This window comes from Gavialis gangeticus, unplaced genomic scaffold (assembly GCF_001723915.1).
Source record: "Gavialis gangeticus isolate Ggan-Ray unplaced genomic scaffold, GavGan_comp1, whole genome shotgun sequence".
Lineage (NCBI taxonomy): Eukaryota > Metazoa > Chordata > Crocodylia > Gavialidae > Gavialis > Gavialis gangeticus.
This window is the reverse complement of record NW_017729025.1, coordinates 140,038,756-140,061,080: the sequence shown is the minus strand read 5'-3', so window position 1 is coordinate 140,061,080 and position 22,325 is coordinate 140,038,756. Positions and strand designations below refer to the sequence as shown.

The window sequence follows — 22,325 nt, the reverse complement described above, 5'->3', positions numbered from 1 at the left end:
ATCTTCTAGTCTAGAGTCTGACGTTTGCTTTTTAACTCTTCTGCACTCTGGGGGAAATTGTGTATTAATAGGCTGCCACAGAAGTTGTACATAGGAACTTTTTCTGAATCATATATTGAATTATATTCAGATCAAAGGGGTGAAACTCTAGTCTACCTCCTCCAAAGCACATTAGCAATCCAGTCGTACCCATGCAATAAATGTGCAAGGTCCAGCAGCAGCAATATTGGTTAAAAGGATAAAGGAACATGAGCACATGACAATGAAAGAAAAGACAATAAAAAACTTGGTTGCTAATTCAAAGCAGAATTAAGCCACAGCATTGTATAGATCAAAGGAATTGGTACAATATGAAGGCCAGGTTTAAGAACAGTTCTGTTCGTTTTGGAAATGGAATGACAGCATTGATCCAAGCTAACATCAGTGATTCCTTGTTACATATCAAAAATACCACAAGAGGCAGCATTTTCTTATTATTTTTTACATACATGGTTCTGATCCTCATTTACACTTCAGACCACTTCACACCCCTCTAGCAATATAAACAGGCCTTAAAGTGAGTGTAAATTAAATCTATTTTGATGGGACTTCCATGTAATTTACACCAAATTTCTATATGACCAGATACTTTTACCCTGCCAGAGCATAGAAGGGTCTTAGTGTAAATAGGGATAGGCCTTTGGTATGGAAGTGATAAAAAAGAGGAATATAAAGATAGCTTATATGGATTAGTTGCACATGAAATGGGATCAAGGTCACTGTTTAGTTGATATTTAAGGTTTGGATCTGAGGAGACCATATCTTTGTAAGTTGGCTTCTTTTGAATTTGTGTTTGCAGAGTTTCTTTGAAGTTTGTATAGCCCACAGCCCCCTAAAATTCCACTGGTTTTTTTTTCCTGCGCCAACAAACCAAGACACAAACTCACATCAACACCAGATGAGAAGAACTAAAGTAAAACTCCATTGTGTGATTTGTTTTCTAAAATATAATTCTTCTCAAATATAGATAATAAACTTATTGTCCACAATAAAACTTTGCAATTAATACCACAATAATTAGGTCTACAGCCACCTATCTTATTAGATCTGCCAGTCTATTGGTAACTGTAGTTATCATTCACACTAACATATTTGCTGATGCAATACCTATGCTACTATAAATTTCCAACTAATCCAATGTAAGTGTGTTAAACTAAAATATAACTCATTTTCCCACCATTTTTATTAAACTCTGTGCAATCTTCTTCCGAACTATAGGATTGGGGTTTAAACTGTTGAGCTATATAGCTTAGTCTGCAGTGAAATCAGACCCCAATGTTTTTAGAATCAAAAAGCTTCTGAAGGTATGTTACACTTATGTTAATATTGCAGAGCAAAATGGAATTTCAAAAAGAAAAAAAATCTAAAGCAGAAGACCTTAGAATAAAAAAACCTTATTTGGTTGGTTGGTTTGGTGTTTTTGTTTTTTTTATGGGAAAATGACTCTTTTATCACCTTGGTTCCTTTTTTGAGAGATTGTCATTTTTCTCTGTTGGTTTAGATTGAGCAAAGAGAGCTCTCAATGTGTAAAGTATTTGGACTTCCCATGTGCTGGGTTGTATTTTCAGTGGCATTCATGTGTTTGTGAAGTGACTATTCTGTTACTCCCATTGACTCAAGTGTAAAGATTTCCAGCATCTCATAGTTTCATAGTTTCTAGGGTCGGAAGGGACCTGAGTAGATCATCTAGTCTGACCCCCTGTCTCCATATGCATTTATTGTGGCTGTAGACCTACAAAGATCTTTCAGGCTTATCCTTGAAAACAAGTAATGCCAGATTCTTTTTAAAATATGGTCTTGTGTCAGAACTTTTGCTGTCTTTTCAGTTTTAAAATAAGCTAATTGAATTGTTTATAAAAGTGTTATAATAAGAGCAAAATGATTGTCATAGAATATAAAGATAAATATAGGATGTATTAAAGCATGGGTAGAAAGACCTACCTAATTCATGGCAATGGAAACACTATGACATTTCATATTGTGCACCACTGCTGTCCAGGGGCCAAAACTGCCTAGCTACATTTCTGATGTGCTATATGTTGGTTTAAACGTAGGCAGTTAATTAAAAAAAATCTCGTAGAAATTCAGCGTGTCTTTTATACTATTTGAGCTGTCCTGACTGAGATAATCTTTTATGGGAGGTTTTGAATGATAACTTTCCAACCTTTCTGCAAAAAGTTAAGCTTTAAATGGGCTTCCAATAAATTACAATTTATCTTTGATTTTTCTTTTTCTATTTACATAAGAAAATGTGAACTAGAGAATGAATCATGTATAAACCACAAATTCAAACATTTTAGTTAAATAATCTCTCCTTTGTTGCTTTGTCTTACAGAAATATTTCAATTCTTGGTCTTTTAAGAGTCTAGTGCATTGTCCAGAGAAATGTATATTATTATATACAATAGTCTGCAAAGTATATGAGCATTAACTTGCTTGTGCCTTACTACTATAAGAAATTTTAAATGAAGCCTTTACAATGTTTATAACTACCGTATACATGCATAGTCTGCATGTTGCTAGACTACTGTTTTGAATAAGGGTGTAATATTATACTACCATAGCTGGAGCTAAAAGTAAGTACACAATGGGTGCTTTTGTGAATTTTACTGTTATTTCATTCCTTACAGGGATGTAAGTTTCAGGGGTGGGTAGCACATAAGCACTTTCTCTAACACAACCAATTTAGTTTTAGTCATTTAAAGAGCTGTCAGAAAAATAGTTCTGAAGGGATCAGCAAACAATGGTAATTTGCCAATTTAAATGTTTGGTTAGTTTTGCAAGGTTGAAAAATGGAACATTCTCTAGGAAAATCCTAATAACTTTAATACCACTGATGCCAGAAGGTCAGGTGATATGAGAATTTTCATGTTACCTATGCTTTTCTGTGTTTGCCCTATTATACTGAGCCCCAGTACAGCCCTTAAATAAAACTGGTGGAGTAATTGGGTGATAGAAGTCTTAATTGGACATATGAGGATTTCCCTGGTAAAGGGTAGTCTTCTAGTGGTGTAAGACTGGTGTAACTGACCCTTCTCTGCCACTCCTTATAGCCTCCGAGGCATGACAGGAGTACTTTAGTGCCCTTGCAATCTATCTCCCCCAGAAAAGACCATGTGCTTGCCATTGTAGCTGGGTACAATTAAAGACACTGAAAACAAAATCATAATTGGGAGCCATGAGGGCAGTATGCCTTCTTACCCCAAGATCCTGTGTTTAGCAGAGCTTAGGTAGACCTGAAAATTGGGTCTATAGAAATTAATAGGGCAACTATAGTATTATTAAATGGTTTTTAAGCTTAATTGCAACTCAAAAAAATATAAAACTGTAAGACTGAAAATATATACAAGACACTCCAACACTGTGGGATTACATACAGATTGAAATCAACTCTTTTCCAGTTCTGTCCCCACTTCTATTTATATTTTTGGTTATTTCCCAGAGAACAATATAACTAGTCTTCTCAACAACATAGGCAATCCATGTATCTTGAGATGTCACAGGATGATGCGATTTGGGGTACTGTCCCAGAACAGTATAGTACTTGGTATTTCAGTGAATGAGAGAGAGCATTTCAGACAAAGGAAAATTAGTTTTAAAAGATTTTTCAAAGTGTATAATATGGGCATTCAGACCCTGCTTCAGCAGAGCACTTCAACATATCTGTAATGTAGGGGTTCAGACAAACAAACAAATACTATTTTAAGGGAAGGGATGGAGGAGTTGCTCTAATTCAGCTGAATACGCCATAATTGCTGTGTCTGTCCACTCATAGCTCATGGTAAATAGAAATGAAACCAGGGAAGTTTATCCTTGATTAGAATGGTTACATGACTAAGGCTTATCTTCATTTACTATGGAGCAGAGTGGACAACAGAACAGTTACAACAAATCATCTGCTGCATGTTCAGGAGTGGTAACATCCTCTCACCCTTTAAAATAGTTTAAGGGCACTGACAGAAGTGACATTTGTTGCACAATTGGCCCCTTGAAAGCACTCTACAGCCATGCCCTGACAGAAGTGGACAGCTGCAGAGCACTTTAAAAGTGCCTGATCACATTACAAATTAACCTTCATGTAATGAGGGTTCAGGTAATGGTGCTCCAAAATGGAGTGCCTCCATTAACTTCTGTCAGTCCCTGTATATGATTAGGGCTGGGCTGATGCAGTCCAGCCTCACCCCCATGAGGCAAGAAGCTCCAGTCCACCTGCCCCCCCGCCCCCTCCAGCACAGGCTTGGAAAACCAGAGCTTCCTTCTCCCTCTTCTGTCCTGCAGACAGCACTGGAGCTGGGGGAATGGGGGGGGGCAGGGCTAGGGGAGAGAGGCTGCAGACAGGCAGTTCCTCCTGGATTGGCTCCAATCTCCCCTGATTTGATCTCCCTCCTCCCCTCCCCCACCTTCCTGACTCAACAGCAAACATCTGCCGGAGGTGGGGAGGGAAGGGTTGCTCTAACCCCTGGCACTTTATGTGAAGCACCATGAGTTAGAGCGGGAAGCTGCACATTTGTCAGTGCTCTGCATTTTCTTTTCTCCACACCCTTAAAGCATGCACTTTCATTCCATTGCAAGTAATGAGACTTAATCAGGATCTTAACATTAAACACAAGTTTAAGTGCTCTGTGGAATAAGGCCTTAGCCTTTAACTCTTGGCTTAGTTCAGTTCATCTTTAATAATTAAAATCTGTTTGCTTTTTATAATATTTGGAAACCATAGAATGGTGTGATAGGTGAACATGTGATTCCATTGAATTCAGTAGTAAAAATCTGCTTGACTTCAGTAGATCTAGAAATGATCTGAATTGTTTTACACTGTTTATCACGTAATACAGTCCTTGAGGCAAGTTACAATTCCTGATTTGCTATCTATATTTCCAGGTCTGTATTCAGTCGGCCCATTGCAGTCATCCAGTGCCTATACAAGCCATGCATGTGATTTTTCTACATTTTATTGAGGGAAGAATAGCAAAGTGCACTCCTGAGAGGGGGATTCACTAAGCCCCTAAGGTGTGACCTATTTTCCTGGTACACAAATCAGTTATGCATATCTGTTTTACTCCTTTCGTTCAAGCTCCATCTTGGCAGGCATTAAAGATGATGCCTAAAGTAAAAATACCTCCACTACAGATTCTGCTCCATACCTCTTTTGTACCTTAAAAAATGTAAATGAGATGTAACACTTATGCAAATATACTCCTCCTACTGGATACACAAGAGAAATTTGCTAACTTGTAATATATGCCTTAATTTCTAAATCTGTTAGCAGTATATCCCAGTCTGTGTATCATACATAGTATGTCCACATAATTCTTCTTATTAGTGCATCCTGTAACCCATTCTTAACTTGTCTTTTCCCTTTGCTGTGGTTTCTCAGCAATATAATAATATATGCTTAACTTTCTCAAAAACTGAAAGGAAAAGAATATCATGGAATAGTCTGCACATGTCCATAGCAATGGCCGTGTCCATAGCAATGGCTTCATTTGGAATAAGAACTATTTTCACGATCAGTTCTCACTTTTCTGTGGTTTAGTTACCATTTGGCCACATATGAACAAAAGGTAGTTTCCTTGGAATTAGGCAATCAAGAGTCACAGATGTAATTGCTGCACCAATTTAATCACTTTTGCATTTTCTTGAAAACAGATGTAGCACATAGAACCCTAATGCCCTGATTCTGCCTACGGCCTATAAGCATTACTGCAGCACACACGGTAAATAATAAAAATACCAGTTTCTAAGCTACTCATTTTTAGAAGGTCAAACCCCATTAATCTTGCTGTTTTCTCAGAAAAGCTTTTTGAGTACATATTGTAGTATTCTTTGAAAGGTTATTTTTTGGCCAGTTTATTAAAGACATTAAAAGGAACCTTAGAGGAAAAAGTTTAATGTCAGCATTAGAGCTGAGTGAATAGTGAGTGATAATTATGCATGAACTTGTTGGTGAGTTCTAAATCGAATTCTGCTCTGTGTGTGAAAGTCTTCTCTTTTCTTTGTTTCTTGTGAATGATCTTTGCAGTGAATTTTTTTCTTTTCTTGAATGATTGTGGAGAGGGAATCCTGGGACATGTAGCAGAAGTAGTTTGCAAAGCTTAGGTCACCTAATCAGGAAACAGAAACATTACCATGTGGTTTTAGTATCCAGTTCCACAACTGGAATATTGAATTTTTAATGGTGAGGCTTTGAAGCAGTATTCAGAGCAACTCATTTGCAAGCAAATCCATTGGCTGAACATCATTTGCACAAAGCATTTCTTATTTCCTGCTTTCAGATGGCAAACAAATTAGTAAAAAACTGGTCTATGTACAGGCAGTTTGCAAACAGGATTGTGAATTGTCACTAAACTTCTACAACTGTTGTTTCAGAGCTGCAGAGGCTTCAAGTAAGGAGCTTACAGTACTAACAGGATCAGTAACATTTCCGTTTGAGCTACACTACTTTTTTGTTGTTCTGACTAGAGGCCATGGGCTTTTTAGACTAAAGGCTGAATCTTTGTGAAGGCAGGGATTTTATTTTTTTTAAAGGCAAACGTCCAAGTTCTGTGTTCCTGTTGATTTCTCCGGGAGCTACATATTCACTGAGTGGCAATATGGGTTCCAAAATAGATTGAAAACACAATGGAAGTAGCTTGTAATGAAGCTGAAAGGAATCCTTTTTGGGGAATGTGAAACATTTGGAATTCAAGTGAATTGCTAGTAAATTTTTACAATTGCAAATGAAAACTCTCAGTCCAGAATATAAAAATATCCTGTAATTTAAATTAAAAAAAACCCTGTCATCACTTCTGTTCAGCCTTTCAGTAAAATACTTTGTCCCCTCTTTTCTTTCATTCTCACATACAAGTGTTGGGGTATGTAAATATTCAGAGAAACAAGGCACTTTCTGAACAGAAAGCCATAGTGATATTACTTTACATAAAATGATTAGGATTTTACCACCTCTGTTGGTTCCTAAGCTTGGTGTCAGTTGAGTTCCTAGTAGCTCTGTGGTGTGGTATTTAATAGAATTATAGTCTCCTGTCTCTGTGTAAGGACTAACATAGGAATGGTACTTCTTTCTCTCCTGCCCTTAATTATTGGCCTAATTGATAAATAGCATAATAATGAAAATCTTACTGACAAAAGCATGAATTTATGGCACACAAATGCCTTCCTCTCTTAAATCTTAACAGAGAATAATTTAACTGAGTGTGAAAGAAGTTTTACACTTGATTAGATTGTTTGGTGCAGATAGGTAGATAGTGTGTGTGTGTGTGTATGTATATGTATTATGTATGTAAGTAAGTATGTATTTATGTACATATTATAGATGGATTCCCTATATAGTTAACATTCATTTGCAAAAGAGGTTGGGAATATACTGAAATGTGCAACTCATAAAACTCTCTTATGTATATAGTCATTTATGTCTCTCAGGCCCCTGACACATGTTACACTTAAGATATGATTAACTTATTAATCTCATTTTAAGTAGTGACCTAGCCACATAATCATTCAGTTAATGGCATGATAAAGCCAGGAATAAGGTTTGAAGTTATTTCACAAGTTATGTGTAATAACTGTGTCACTGGTTCCTATCATGTCTTTAATTGAATGAGGGTGTGCTCTGGAGGCTGGGAGCACTGGTCAGCTAATTGAGGGTCCCAAGTGAGGGGAGCACAATGAGCTCTCCCGACTGAGTACAGATCAGCTGACTGGGCTCCCACCATGGGGATGAATGATGTGCCCCTGTGGCTGAGAGCTCTGATCAGCTGATGGTGGATCCAGCCCTAGCTCTGTCAGTGTTCAGAGCCCCCAGCCAGGAGGGCGTACCATGCACTTCTGCAGCTGAGAGCCCTGTCAGTGATAGGAGCTCCCAGCTGCAGGGGCACACCATGCACTCCCATGGTTAGGAACTCTGTCAGCTGATGGGACTCCCAGCCATAGGATTCTGATTCTGGGATCTTGGGCTCTCCCTGTACTGGCAATATGGCGTGATGGCATCTGGTGCCTAATGCCACAGTCACACCTCTTATTATGCAGATGTGGCATAGCAGGAGGCATGGTTATGGGGATTGCATATTGGATCCCATTGTGCCATCTTTTTAAACATCTGCCAGTGGCTTCAGCCATCAACTTCTTTCTGTGCCCACATGTCTTGGTTGCTATTGGTTTATGCTCATTCAGGATCACAGACATAGTATGTTGAAGACTGTCTTCCTTCCAGACAGTTTATTTCCCTTTGCCCTTTGCTAATGTTTTCCACAACTCTTCCTTCTTCATCCCCACCCTGCAAAGCGCCAGAAACATTAGGAGGTGAGCTAGGGGATAGTCCTGAGAAGTACATTTAATTGTTTCATAATTGGCAATCCTGCGTGGTCCTGAATATTTTGGCCCTGATCCAGAAAAGCACTTAAATGCTTACTTCACTTTAGGTATAAGAGTGGCATTGCTTACAGCAGTGGGAATAGAGGCATATCTGAAGTAAAGCATGTGCTTAAGTGTTTGCTAGGTGGGGGACTAGGGTAATTGGCACCTTGTAGAACTAAGCTGGCATTGGGAACAGTGATACCTCTTTTTTTATGAGTATATCTTTCCAGTGCTTGAGCCTAGTATTATGAAAGCACAGTTCTGCTCTGATCATTCTAATTACTAAAAACATTAAAAAAAATCCTAAGGTCACAAAGTCCCAAAGTTGGGAAATATCAGAAATATGTAGGCTGGCAACTTTAATTTATCTTGTTATGAACATCTCAGCAGGGATGGCATAGCAAGTCTTTGGAATCCAAGAGCAGGTCTCAGTTCACTTAGGTTCCTTTCAGTGCCTTATGCAGAACACATGTACTTTTCTTACAGCAGTCACCATCTACCCATGCAACAGAGGCGATGTAAGGAAATAGGGCCTGTATAGAAGTTATACGTATCACATGTTAAGTGTGTAGAAAATACTCTAAAACCATTACTAAACAGATGTTCATGTCACAGAGCAGTTTAAAAGCAGCAGATCCCACTCTAAGTTAACCCTGGATGGAGGTGGTATCAGACTAAAGCACTTTATCCAAATTCTGTACCACATCCCATCACAAGTCAAGGTAGTTTATATTCTGCTGACATCCCAGGTGATTTAGTAGGCTCTCCCATTCTCCCCTCTTGCATGGAGGTGCACTGAAACTTGGCTCACTCAGCTGCTCTGTGCTGATAGCCACAGGCACAGGGGTCCCCAGGCTGCTGGCCTCAGTCAGTGCAGGCAGGCTCCAAGCCCTCATCCCCTGCCACTGAACAGTGCATATCTCTTCCGTTTGGTCCCAACCTAAACTAGAGCACTTTGAGTAAAACGTGATACCTAGAGTGCTTCCACCTCAGCCTTTTTGAACACTGGTACTTAGCCAGAGTATACAATCATGGATTTAAACAGTATAGGTAAAATCTGTCTGTTTAGGTCTCTGTGTCTATCATTTAGGGGTCATTGACATTCTCTAAATCAATCAAATCAGTGCTGATCTGCTACTTACCTCTGTAATGGCTTCTGTAGCTTATATATCTAAATTGCTGACCTTGGCACCCCAGTTTCACAAGTAAATATAAAGTTCTAGATGTTGAGGCTGCTACACAGATATGAAAGTGGTCAGATCCTTCCTCCAATCACTGGGCTCAAAGTGATTTTTTTCCCTCTCTTTCTGGCCAAATGGTCAGTCCGTGAGAAGTGGGACAGCTTCAATCAGAGGGGCTGGAAGAACCCTACCCAAAATACCTTGTGGCTTCATGGGGAGAATATTCACCTGAATAGTGGGAGATGTTGGTCAAAGCCCATTGTGATGAGGAAACAATCAGACCTGGGCATCCCACATTCCAGCTGAGTGCTTAATCACTGTGATATTTGATAAAAAGGAACAAGCCCTCATCCACCTCCAGTTCTTATTTTGTGTGTGGCCTGCTGCAGTAGAGGTGGTCTTAGTATATCTATCAAATCAGGCCCCCCAGGTAGAGAGTCAGGGGAAAATACTTTCTTTGTGGGTAAGGCAGATATGTGCCTTTATGACTATATGGGCAGAAAGTAGGTACTATGTGGTAGTTATCACCAGGTTCAATAAACGCAGGCATATGTGAATGAGGACTACACAATACATTTTATTTTGGGGTAGTAAGCTACCTCTGCAGATCCTATGCCTGTCTCTCATTATTAACTACTTAACTAAGGGATCATCTCCCAATTGTCAACATCCCCTAAATTAGGGAGCATCTTTAAATTATAACTTTTATCATTACTTCTTCCCTATTAACAATAAATACAGAAGTCAGTTAATTCCCCTTTACAGAGAAGAGGTTATTAGCATGCCACTCTGGAGTGAGTCTTTAGCACTCACTTTCCTCCTCCCACTTTTCTGCAGCTCTTTTAATAAGTTTCTGTAAGCAAATCTACATGTGCACCTTACTGCATATTAGCCTATTTTAATGCGCATTGAAGCACTGCAAAAAAACCCTGTGCCTTCACTAATGTGCATTAAAGTAGACTAACACACCTTTTTCTAGTACCTTACAAAGGAGGTACTAAATATAATGAGCATTACCAAAAGCACATTAATAAATGGGTATATGTCCCCTGTGAGCCTGTCAGGTTTAACTTTCTTCTCCCACTAACAAAGTATCCGATCCAGTTTCTGTTTTGTTTTTGGCAGGATGCTTTTCCTCTAGGTTTTGATAGATTTGAGTTCTTATACTGAGATCTGATTGACTTGCACTTTTGGCAGCTGTGGTTCTCCACATAGCACAAAGTTAATTAGCTACAGACTACTGAGGCTGTTCCCTCTTCCTGCATGATAGTGTTTGCATTTGTGTCCATAGGTACATTTCTTCCCATAAGGACATGGCTGTTTCTTATGTTCTGAAACAACTAGCTTATTCCTCAGAAAAATGTCCAAATATGGGCCATGATGGCCAAGTAGATAATCAGGAGGCATCAGTATTGTGTCTTCTTGTATGACAAGCACACACTGAACTAGATTGTTCTTACAAACTGCTAGACCAAAAATTGATGTCACATCCCTTGTTACCACAATGAATGGAAGTTTGTATTCTCTATTTTTATACTGGATACTAGTGATGCATCTCCCCTTCACTGGTATGTTTTCTCTTGAATAGTCAGTTATTTTGCTATTTGTTGGACTCACTTTTGGTATCAATTTTAATTTCCTATATCCATACTCTGGTAAAATATTCATCTGAGCTCCCATGTCCAGTTTTAATGAAACCATTGTTCCTTGCAATTCCACTGGCAAAATGCAGTCTCTCTCATTGATTTTTATTGATTGTGCCATATCTATATAAAATTCCTTTGGTATACTTTCAACTGGATGCACTTGAAATTCTTGACTAAGTACAGATGTTCAAAAAGCTCCTAGCAGAAATGCTCTATCGTGCTTATCTTGAAGCGCTATAAGTGAGAGCATGAGAGAGCCAACCAGATATTCATTGCTCAGTGGTGAGGGAGAGGAAGCCTGCCTGTACTGGCTGCTGGGGGCACTCCTGAATGCCTCCCAGGAGGCCAGCAGGACTGTCAGCAGGAGCTGGGGGGAAGAGAGACCCTGTACCTCTTCTCTGTGGCCTTCCCAGCCAGACACTGGCTTGCTGGTGCCTGTCCAGAGCTGCTCCAGGGTGGGGGGAGTGACCCCAGAGGTCCACTCCTTGTATCACCCTTGCCTACGTGCAGCCCGGTGGGGGCAGCTGTAGAGAGGGATACCCCAGAGCCCTTCTTCCTCAGCCATTCCTGCCAAGCAGTGGCATGCTGCTGCCTGGCCTGTGCTGCTGTGGGGGGAGAGAACCTGGAGCCCTTCCCCTGCAGTCCTCTTCCCCTCTCACCAAGCAGTGATGCGCCACTGCCTGGCCCAGACTGCGATGGGGAGAGAGATCCTTGGAGCCCTTCCTCACCAAGAAGCAATGCACTGCAGGGCTGGGGCAGTTGCGGGGACAGACACTCCCCTTCTCGCACCCTCCCTACCCCTCCAACTAGGTTGCTTGCTCTGGGCTCAAATCAGACTAGGGTCAGTGACAACCAAGAGGGCAGGGCCAGCCCTGTGCTTGGGCAGAACAAACCAGCTCTGCCCAAGGCTAGTGTGCAACTGTGCACAACATTGCCTGGGATAGTGGTGATCATGCTGTGAGTTAACCCTCAATGGGGTCTGGCACAGACATCTGATAAAATGCTCAAACAGAAAGTGCTTTAGGTTAGTACATATCCATTGGGGGTTAACTTAGAGTGCGAGTCACCATTTTTAAAGCACTCTAAGAGCCATGAACTCTATTCAGTTACAGCTTTAGAGTGCTTTCTGCCTGCTTAATGCACAGTATATGTAAAGTCTGTACCTAACCCTTGTGTTAGAGATCTGTACCACCTGGCAAAATAGTTCCTCTTTTAACAGTCAAAACAGACCTTTCCAAATACAGCACAACGTTTGGGTCCATGTTGCCTTCCACACTTGGTGCATGTTGGCGCTTTTGCTCTCCTATCTTTGGCTTATTCCTTGCTAATGAAACTCTCTTCTGTGTGGTGCTTTCTTCTGGCCAGATGCTTTCTGGCCTACTGCATGAACAACCCAATTTGGTGCAATCAGTTCTTCAGCCTGGGCCTTCATAGTTTCTCCTGCTTTGCACATTGGGATAGTCTTTTCTACAGGCAAGTTTCCCTCACACAATAGTATTTCTCAGGAAGTAGTGTTTGCAATGCCACAAGTAATCAGAGATTCCTTCAAGTTTCCAAAAACACAGTTCTTAGTCTCTTTAACTCAGTAACATACTGATCTATACTTTCTCCTGTTGTTTGTTTGTTTGCGTATAAAAATGTCTTTCAAGGATCTTATTCTTTTTTGTATGTCCTCAAATTTGGACAGTATTACACTTAACTGCATACTTTGGCCTTCTTTGAAGATAAAGGGATTATAAGCAGCTAGGGCTTCCTCCCCCACAACACGCAAAAAGATCAAGAATTTGATTTTGTCGTTTTTCTCTTCTGCCCAGGTAGCTATTAAGTACTCCGCCAACCTTTGTCTGAATCCCCTCCAGTTTTCTGCTATGTGGCTTGACAGCTGAAGGGCAAGTGAAGGTTGCAAAACTCCCATGACTGATTGTCCTTATACTTAACTGTGCAGGCATATCGCTTACAGAGGCCTGTGTCCTTCCACGTAGCTACATTGCTCCACTCACTCTCAAGTTCCAACTTCTTCAGTTTGGATCTCAGTTTTTTCATGTTCATTTTTGTTCACCACTTACACCATGTAGCAATCACAGGGTTCAGTAAACACAAATACATATGAGTGAGAAGAGGTGAACAACAGGTTTTATTTTGGATCAGTAAGCAACCCGTACAAATCCTATGTCAGTCTCTGACCAAAAGCTATTTAACTGAGGGACCACCTCCCAATTACCTCCCAAATTGGAAGGGACCGCTTCCCAATCTAGGGATCTTCCTTTAAATTAGAGAACATCTTTAAATTATCACTTTTATCATTACACCTGTTATTCTTGGGGGCTGTAGCAGAGGTTTAGCTAGAATCTTCTGTGCCCTGGGGAGGAGAGTGGCTTGTGTGCATGTGCAGGTATGTATGAGCATATGCCTGTGCTGAGTACCAGAGAGCAAACTGAGGGGTGCCAAGCTGGCAATCAAACTATGACTTAGCCCTTGATGGAATCTGGTACAAACATCTGATAAAGTGCTCAAATAGAAAGTGCGTTAGGTTAGTATGCATCCATTGGGGGTTAACTTAGAGTGCGAGTCACCATTTTTAACTCTAAGAGCCATGAACTCTGTTCAGTTATGGCTTTAGAGAGCTTTTTGCCTGCTTAATGCATGATATATGTAATGTCTGTACCTAGCCCTTGTGTTAGGGATCACCTATCAAAATAGTACGGGTGTGCGAAACAGGCTGTATTTGATTTGGATTTGGCCTGAATCGGGGGCAGTGACTCGATTTGTTGATTCAGATCACTGTCCCTGATTTGATTTGGCTGAACCTGAAGATTTGATGCTGATTCAGAGAATCAGCGATTTGGCCATAGACACAGCTTTAAATGTTTTTTCTTCTACCTCAAGGACCAGGTGTGACTCATGAACGCTGTGATGCTGGGGTGGATGGAGCATCCCACAGGAGCACAGGGGAACCCCCCGTGTGCTTAGCGGCAAACCCAGAAGTGCACCAGAAGTACTTCCAGTCCACTTCTAGGTTCACAGGGGAGTGCACCAGGGCCCGCCCGCCACACTCCCTGGCTTGGTGATCGGCTGTGGGGGGACCCTGGGTACCCTCCCAGACGCAGGAAGCACCGGTCACTGAGGCAGGGGGGCGTGGGAGGCCCCATGCGCACTCCTCAGCAGACCTGTAAGTGGACTGGAAGTGCTTTTGGTCCACTTCTGGGTCTACTGCCGAGTGCACTGGGGGACCCCCCTCTGCACTCCTGAGGGACACTATCTGCCCCAGCATTACAGTGTTGACGAGCCGCCTGGTACCTTGAGCTATGTAGAAAAAACACTTAAAGCTGTGTCTGTGTCTGAATCTCTGAATCTTGCTGAATCTCTCTGAATTGATTCGGAGGGTTCCAATTCGATTCAAGGGTCTCCTGATTCGATTTGGATTCAGAGATTTGGCCATCAAATCAGGCTGACTCTCCACCAGATCAAATCAGGGGCTGAAGCTTTACACAGCCCTACAAAATAGTTCCTCTTGTAACAGTCAAAACTGAGCTTTCCACTGCATGGGCTTCCCAGGGACTGCTATTTGGGCAGTCCCCCTAAATTGGCAACTGGAGCTAGTGCCCTGATTGCCTCCTTCCTCCCCCCCCCAGTTATATTACTGGCCTGTAAGGTTCGACAAATTGCTAACCAGGAGTTTTAAGGAAGTATATTTTGGACTTAAGTGCCCACAGTGGCAGCACCTAGCCATCTATATCCTCCTGTGGCTTGAGCCTGTTGAGCCAGGGTGCAGTCCATCTTAGATTAAAACATCAAAAGTTCAGACCTTGCAAGTTGTTGAACAGCTCCTCAGTTCTCCAGTTGCAACTGGTGGGAGCTAAGTCCGCACACGGCAGCTTACAAGATAAGGATCTGAACCTCTGAGTACACCAGCACCTTTTGTCCAAGCCGTAAGCTTTCCTTTTGTTTGGCGCACATGCTAGGGTTCCACTCCCGTTCTAAACTGAAGGTAATCGTATCCCACTCTTGTGTTTCCTTGCAGACAGCAGCCTCAGATTCCAATCACCACAGGAACAGGTGTTGTCTATCCTGGTGCTATTACCATGGCAACTACCACACCATCACCTCAGATGACATCTGATTGCTCTAGCACTTCTGCCAGCCCTGAGCCCAGCATCCCTGTCATTCAGAGCACTTATGGTATGAAGACGGACAGCGGAAGCCTTGCTGGAAACGAAATGATAAATGGAGAGGATGAAATAGAAATGTACGAGGACTATGAGGATGATCCCAAATCAGACTATAGCAGTGAAAATGAAGCCCCTGAGGCAGTCAGTGCCAACTGAGGAGTGTTCGCAGAATTAAAGTACTCTGACTCATTTGGGTTTTTTTTTTTTTTTGTTTTTTGTTTTTTGAACAAAAAGTTCTTACAGAGCCTGCATGCATGTGTGGCTCCTACAGTTACATCAGCAGAATGGTCTTAAATGTTTCTTAACGTGTGAGACAGATTGTTCCCTAATTTTTCATGAACTTTTTTTTAATTTAGGTGAAGACATATATTAAATATCAGGCATCAGGACTTGAAAACTTATATGAATCAATAGTTGTCTTACAAGTCTTACCTTTTGTCTTTTTTTTCCTTTTGGATGCTGATAAAGGTTTAAGTTACTGTTTTAGATGGGGGTTCTACATTCTCACTCAGGTATGCTGTGCCAGCCTACAGGTTGTGAATGTGTTTTTATTCTGGATTATTTTAGAAAACAAAAACCGCCGATTTCATATTGTGAAACAGAACAAGTCTGCAAGTGTGCGCATCTGTGCATCATAGCTCATCTTTTAAACAAGAAAAAAGGTCTCTGAATTCCATTTTTTCCATATGTATAGCTAACTTCTGATGTGCCAAACTTTTCATAACTTTTGAATCTTAACATTTTAAAACAAAGTCTTAAGGGAGACACTGTAAAGTCTTAGACAATCCTTTGGCATCTTAAAAAATATAGTGAAAACATAATTTTTTTTCCAGAAAATGGTAAAGTACTCAGGAATCTGGAGACAGGATATTCTTAAGTAGTGAACATGGTTGCCACAGTGCATGTGCCCAATTGCTTTTGCTTCTTGATTGTGCCATTAGTGTGACATATTAAGTAAGCACAAAAGAGCGATCACCAGCTATGGACAGGCCTGTCTTAGCAGTGTGAGGCCACCTCTGACTACATTCTCTGTCCCTTTGCTTTTAACCCTTGCATTCAGTCTTAATACATTTTCTCTTAATTAATTTATTCATTCCAGAATGTCAAGGGTCCAAATACTTAATATTTATTTTTAAAAGTACTGTTGGTGGCATTACACTTCCAATTCCTTATCAAAATTTTAAAAAGCCCTTTCCCATTTTTCCCCCAAAATATGCAGGTGCCATAAAATAAGAATGCACCTGTTCCCAAAATGAAAATAGAATATGTGAATGGGAGATCTGATTGTTTCCGTAACACTGCACATATAAACAACATCTGGAAATGCTGTACTGTATGTAATACAAAAAATAATGCTTTTAATATGTACATATAGTACAAGAATTCCTATATATCTATGTTTATACTTAGGTAACACTGTACTACTCTACAGTATACAGATATGAACAGCCAGTGGAGACTAATACCCTTCCTCTTCAGTAGCTGCAGGGATGAATTTGCACTGTACAATCCTGCAGTAAATCAAGGTTCCAGTCACTGCCATTCCCATTGTCACCTGAAGAAACTTTTTGCTGTCTTTCATGTATTTATGCAGCAATTTATATGTGACATTCTTGGATGGGGTAAGAGTGAGAGGGAGAGAGAAGTCACAAAAGTCTAAATGGGAAACCAAGGTAAATGGGGCATCATAGTATAGTCATCAGACATTAGTCACATGAGAATGGGACCCAGAGCTCCTGATTTCCTTTCCAGGCTCACTCATGCTCTGATGGTATGACTGTGAGCAAATCATTTAAGTCCCAGTCCTATAAACCCTTAATGTATGTACCAAAATGTAAGTTTGCTCTCCTAATGTATACGTTTGCAGGTTTTCAGGGCTTCCATGTTTTCAACCATAAAGTAAGGATAATGATCATTCTTAATCTCACAGTAGTATTGCTGGACTTGACTAATGTATGTCAAGTGCTTTGGGATCTTTGGCTGAAAGAAATGACAAGTTAATTTTAAATTATTGTTATAAACATAGTAATTAGAAAGACAACTTCTGCTTGACATATAGGGGAGATTGTTCTGAGGTTTAAAAGTTATTCAATGTCACAGCCAGAAAAAAAGAAAAAAATTTGTCTGACTTCCTCACTCCCCTACTATTCTTATTATTTACAAAACAAATCACTGTAGTATGGGCCTGATCTTGTACATGTGCTAAGGATTTTCAGCTCCTGGGGACTTTATTGTGCACCTTGACAAAGAACTCAGTAACCTGCAAGGTCAGACAGAAGCAGATAAATGTGTATGGGCCTGACCCAGTCTCTACCAAAGTCAAAAGGATCTTCCCATTGAGTTTCAGACCCCAGATGACAAAATGGGTGCAGTATTAATGCAGGTTATATTCATACCATCACACAATCTTGCAGAAATTCCTGTCAGACCAAATGGTGATGTGGTATGTTGTGATTTGTCATTTCCCCATCGCAGCTGCAGAAATACCTGTCTGAGCAGAGATAGCCAGTGTCACCACTTTAGGAATCGCATTTAAATGTGCAGAAGAAAAAAAGAAAGAAAGAAAAAAAGAAGAAAAAAAAGGAAAAAAGGAAAAAGGAAAAAAAAAAAGATTGTTCAGTTTACAGGACAATTCATAAAGATAATAGAAACACAATGGTCAAATTTCTCTGACCATTTGGTGATTTGGAACAAAATACTATATTTTTACTATTTATTTAAGCGTGTTCTGAGTCCATGTTGAATAAGCAATAAACTGGTCTAGCCAAGACTTTAAAGGCATATGTTTTGTCATTAGCTGGTGAGCGCCCTCTTTAAGCTGGCTAAGGTACTGATAGAAAGTGTTTTTGGTCTTAATATTGCTTGGGGATTTTAAACTGTTTTTAACACATCTAGCTTGGATTTGGGGGGAGGGTACCATTATTTCCTAAAAAGATTACTATTTATTAATGTCTTACAGAATTCTCCAGTTATAAATATCTCTCCCTCCCCCTGTGTCATTTCTTTTCTCTTGTTTTCCCTTCTGGTTTTGTTGCATAGGTAGAATGCTGTATTGCTAGCATTGTATTTTATGTAATTATTTTTGCACAAAGGCAAACATTTAGATTAGTAGATTAATTTTTTTTAATTTTATGACCATGCCAAAATAATATTCTGCAGGCTGGTGGAGAACAAAGGACTGTTCTTTAGGACTGAAACTTGATTTTGCTTGTAGTACAAAAAAACACACACTCACAGATGTTGTTTCATAAGTGTTATAAGCACTGGATATAAATGGTATTTTTTATCACTTCTGACTAATGTGAAACTGTTGTACGAAAACTACATGAACAAAAGTCATCTGTTTCGACTCGTGTGGGCCTGCCTCACAGTTGCCGGATTTGAGTCATTTTTATGTCTTGTTATTTCATTTATTTATGCAAAATACATGTATGTATGAACACTTTGTTTTAGCTCCAGTCCTGCCTCAGTGCTGATGATCTGTAACTTAAGGCCACATTCTTAAAAGTGATTGGCTATTCAGGAATCACCAGATTGTAAAAACTGCATTTATTGGTTGGGAGAGTGGGAGGGGAGTATTTGACTCTAAATTGTGAATATAATCATGTTGTATTTATTAGTCGGCATTGACTCTAAAATGTCAGTGGAAATCATGGAAGGACAATCATAACAAAAAACATCATTTTTACTATATTAATCGGAGCTCAAAACAAAGTTTGTGATGAATTTACCATCTCATTTTAGATTTTTTTTAAATTGTGTAAATATAACATAGGAAATAGAATTTTATTTTTTGTTCATGGATACTTAGTGAAGTATAAGTTATGTATTTACTTTTGTTCTATATCAGTGTATGTTGGTCCATATTAAATGCTGACAAATCGCTGTACCTCATGTAGATGCTGAATTTACACCCGCAGCATGAGAGCAGTATTGTGGACCTGTAGCTGGGACAGCAAGATGCCTCACTTGTGCTCCCACTGACTTTGGATAATCCCATATTCCACAAACACAGAATACTTTTTTTTCTTTTTCCTTATGAAGGAACATACAAATTTTCCAACACAGCTGGTAGGAAATGCAATTTGTTTTGCTAATCCGAGCAAACTGACAAAATAGCTATATTTGTATAGGAGCTAAACTAACACAAATGGCATATTGGAGGCTAAAAAAAATGTGCTTGGGAGGATTCTCATCATTAAGAGAGTCCTTGCCATGCTAATTAGATATAATAATGCTAAATTGGTTTATTTCTGTGTTCATTATGTAATAGAGTTGTCAAATCAGGAGTTGATAACAGAGAAAACTCTTCACCCAATATGTAAAGAGGGCTTGTGGGATTGTTTTTAGCATTGCGTTTGGGTCCCCCAGAATAATTCTGATAAAAAAAAAATAGTATTAATTCCATTCAGGTAATGAGCAACTATAGTAAAAACTATTTTCATTGTGAACAGATGCAGTTATACAGTATATTTCCCTATTTAATTAGCAGATACAATATATTTTCTTTCTGGAAAGTTATAAAAGAGTTATTTTCAAGAGAAGAACACTCCTGAAGCAGTCTGTTACCAGCTAAAATTAAATAGTTCACTTCACTTGGTCTTTGGCCAAATAGAAAGCAAAGTCTTAATGGAAACTAACCCCTGGTTTCCAGGGTGCAGCTTTACATGGAAGAATGACTGTCATGAGAGTGTCCAATTGTGACCTGCTTAAGCATTCATGTATTACCAGCATTCATGTATCACCATTTAGCTGGTGGAGCCAGAAGCTGAAAATGCATGGGGTTAGATATGACCAAGACCAGGTGTGCTGAGGTTAATCAAGAGGTGGGGGAAGGCAAAGGAGAGAGTTGTTATGGGGTGGGAAATGCAAAACAATATGGCAACATTATTATTTAGTGGGGGTTACTCACAGTAAATGCTACAATCTGTGAAGAGTACAGAAGTCAGATGAAAACAATTTTGGATTTGTGTGTAAACACAAACATCCCCTAGGCACCATCCCCTAAGGGATATCTCTTTGTCTTGTTAAATATGTTAAATTTCTCAATACTTCATAAGAAATCATTTATTAGCAAAAATAAATAATTTATGCCCCCTCCCATGAAACACTTAAGAACCTGCTCAATGTTAAGCATATGAGGTGTTCCACTGGATTCAGCACAACCAGGAATGTGTGTTGAAACAAGCAGATGCTTAAATCTTTGACTGACCATGGTCACAGTGCTAATAACTGCGCTCAAGAACCCACCAGTACAATGGACAGTGCAGTTCTTCATATTTTTAATGGGAAGTTGACAAATAGTCTCAGACCCTAGGTATTTGCATGCTTGTTTAAGGCTCAAGTTGGCACTAAAGCATGTTCTTTTAAAAGAATAATACTATGTGACCTCATTTAATCTTTTACAAAACACTTGCTCTTTTTCCTTATAAAATAACTTCTCCCCAAAAGTTTTTATAGAAACCCATTAATAGCTGTGCTTTTTCTCAGCTCATACTACATTTTTAATGTACTGCCAGGGTCTTACTACAGAACGAAAAGCATTAATGTAGATACATAGGCAAGTATATTTCATTTTGACTCCACTACCCTTCTTTGAAGTACCAGGTACATTTGAAAAAAGTGACAAAGAAGTATTCTGAGAGTTCACACATTGGGTGCAATGGGGTGGGATGGGTTGGGTAAAGGAAAACTTTTCAAATTGATATCTATGGCAATATGAAAGCTCAAAAAGCAACTTTGTAACATGGCTTGCTTTAATTTCTGCTTTCCTAAAAACAAAACAGAACAAAAAAACACAAGTGAGGTCCTTGGTGCTCTTGGAGTATGGGGAATGTGCAAATATTTAACTGTTTGTATGCTGCACATTGCAGACCTGCTAGTGTGCATTCTCCGTTTGTCTTCCTTTGTCATTTGTGTTTTGCTTTCTCGAAAGCACCGTTTTTTTTTCCTTGTATCCTCCTTCAGCTTGTAGCAAATTAGGATGCTTAGCATTTATGTTCATTCATTATTGTATTTGCCATGTAAAAATTTTTTTATTACATTAAGACAAGCTTATAAGCTGTTACTACATAACTTATCTTACTGTAACTCTTATTTCCTGACATTGTAATTTGTTTGTGATGTATATTGTGAGATTGTACTCTATGTTAATTTAATCAGCACAATTCACTGACATGCTGGACTGACATGCTAGCTGCTGTTTCAAAATGTAAAGTTTGTGTAGAGCTGTTGGGACAACTGAGATTCTCTTGTCAAGGTACTATGCTTTGGTTCCTATAGCAACACTGTGGGTGAGGCTCTTAAAGTGGTAGGGCTGCTGTTTAGACACCCACTAGCAAATTTAACTGGCAGGTTTTCTTTGTAGAAATTCTATATACAATGCAGGTACCTACCTGGGCCCATGGCTGGTAATTATTTGGGCGTTTAGAGGAAAAACTAGTGTCTATTGCTGCTTTGAATATGTTTTAAAGTCTGAAAATGTAAATAGTTTATCAAAAAAAAAATCTTGTACAGTCCAGTGTAAAGTTTTTAAATGAACTTAAAGGTTGCCATCACATCTTTCTCACACTCTCCTCTTGATACAGTAAAAAAGAAAAAAAAGTTTGCTAAGGATATTGATTAAAAAAAATCTGCTCTCGATTTAAAAAAAATAAGAGAATCATTATTCTTAGCTTTGCTTCATTGCATAAAGAGACTTCTTGGATTTTGTTGTGCAGTATTGACGTGAGGTAAACTAAATATTAAATAATCTTTCAGTGGTACTTTTAAGAGTCTTCTCCTCCTCTGCCTCAGTAATTAATGGAAAAGACAAAATTGAAAGACACTGTCCTTATTCAGTATATTCTGGTGTATGTTGGCACCTTACCTACATGTTTGGGGTGGGGTGGGGGGGATTTTGTTTCTTTTTTATTATTTAGATTTTTTTTTTTTTTTTTTTT

The 22,325-nt window shown here is 39.5% G+C and overlaps 1 protein-coding gene across 6 annotated transcripts in view; it reads left to right on the top strand.

Annotated features, from left to right (window-relative positions):
• SOX6 (SRY-box 6) overlaps positions 1 to 22,028 on the top strand; it is a 489,331-nt gene extending 467,303 nt beyond the window's left edge. For all 6 annotated transcript variants that reach the window (XM_019519647.1, XM_019519646.1, XM_019519644.1 and 3 more), the window contains exon 15: positions 15,237 to 22,028. In XM_019519647.1, the coding sequence (XP_019375192.1) occupies positions 15,237 to 15,540 (304 nt within the window). In that variant the 3' untranslated portion in view covers positions 15,541 to 22,028. The remainder of the gene's footprint in view (positions 1 to 15,236) is intronic.
• The last annotated feature ends 297 nt before the right edge of the window (positions 22,029 to 22,325 follow it).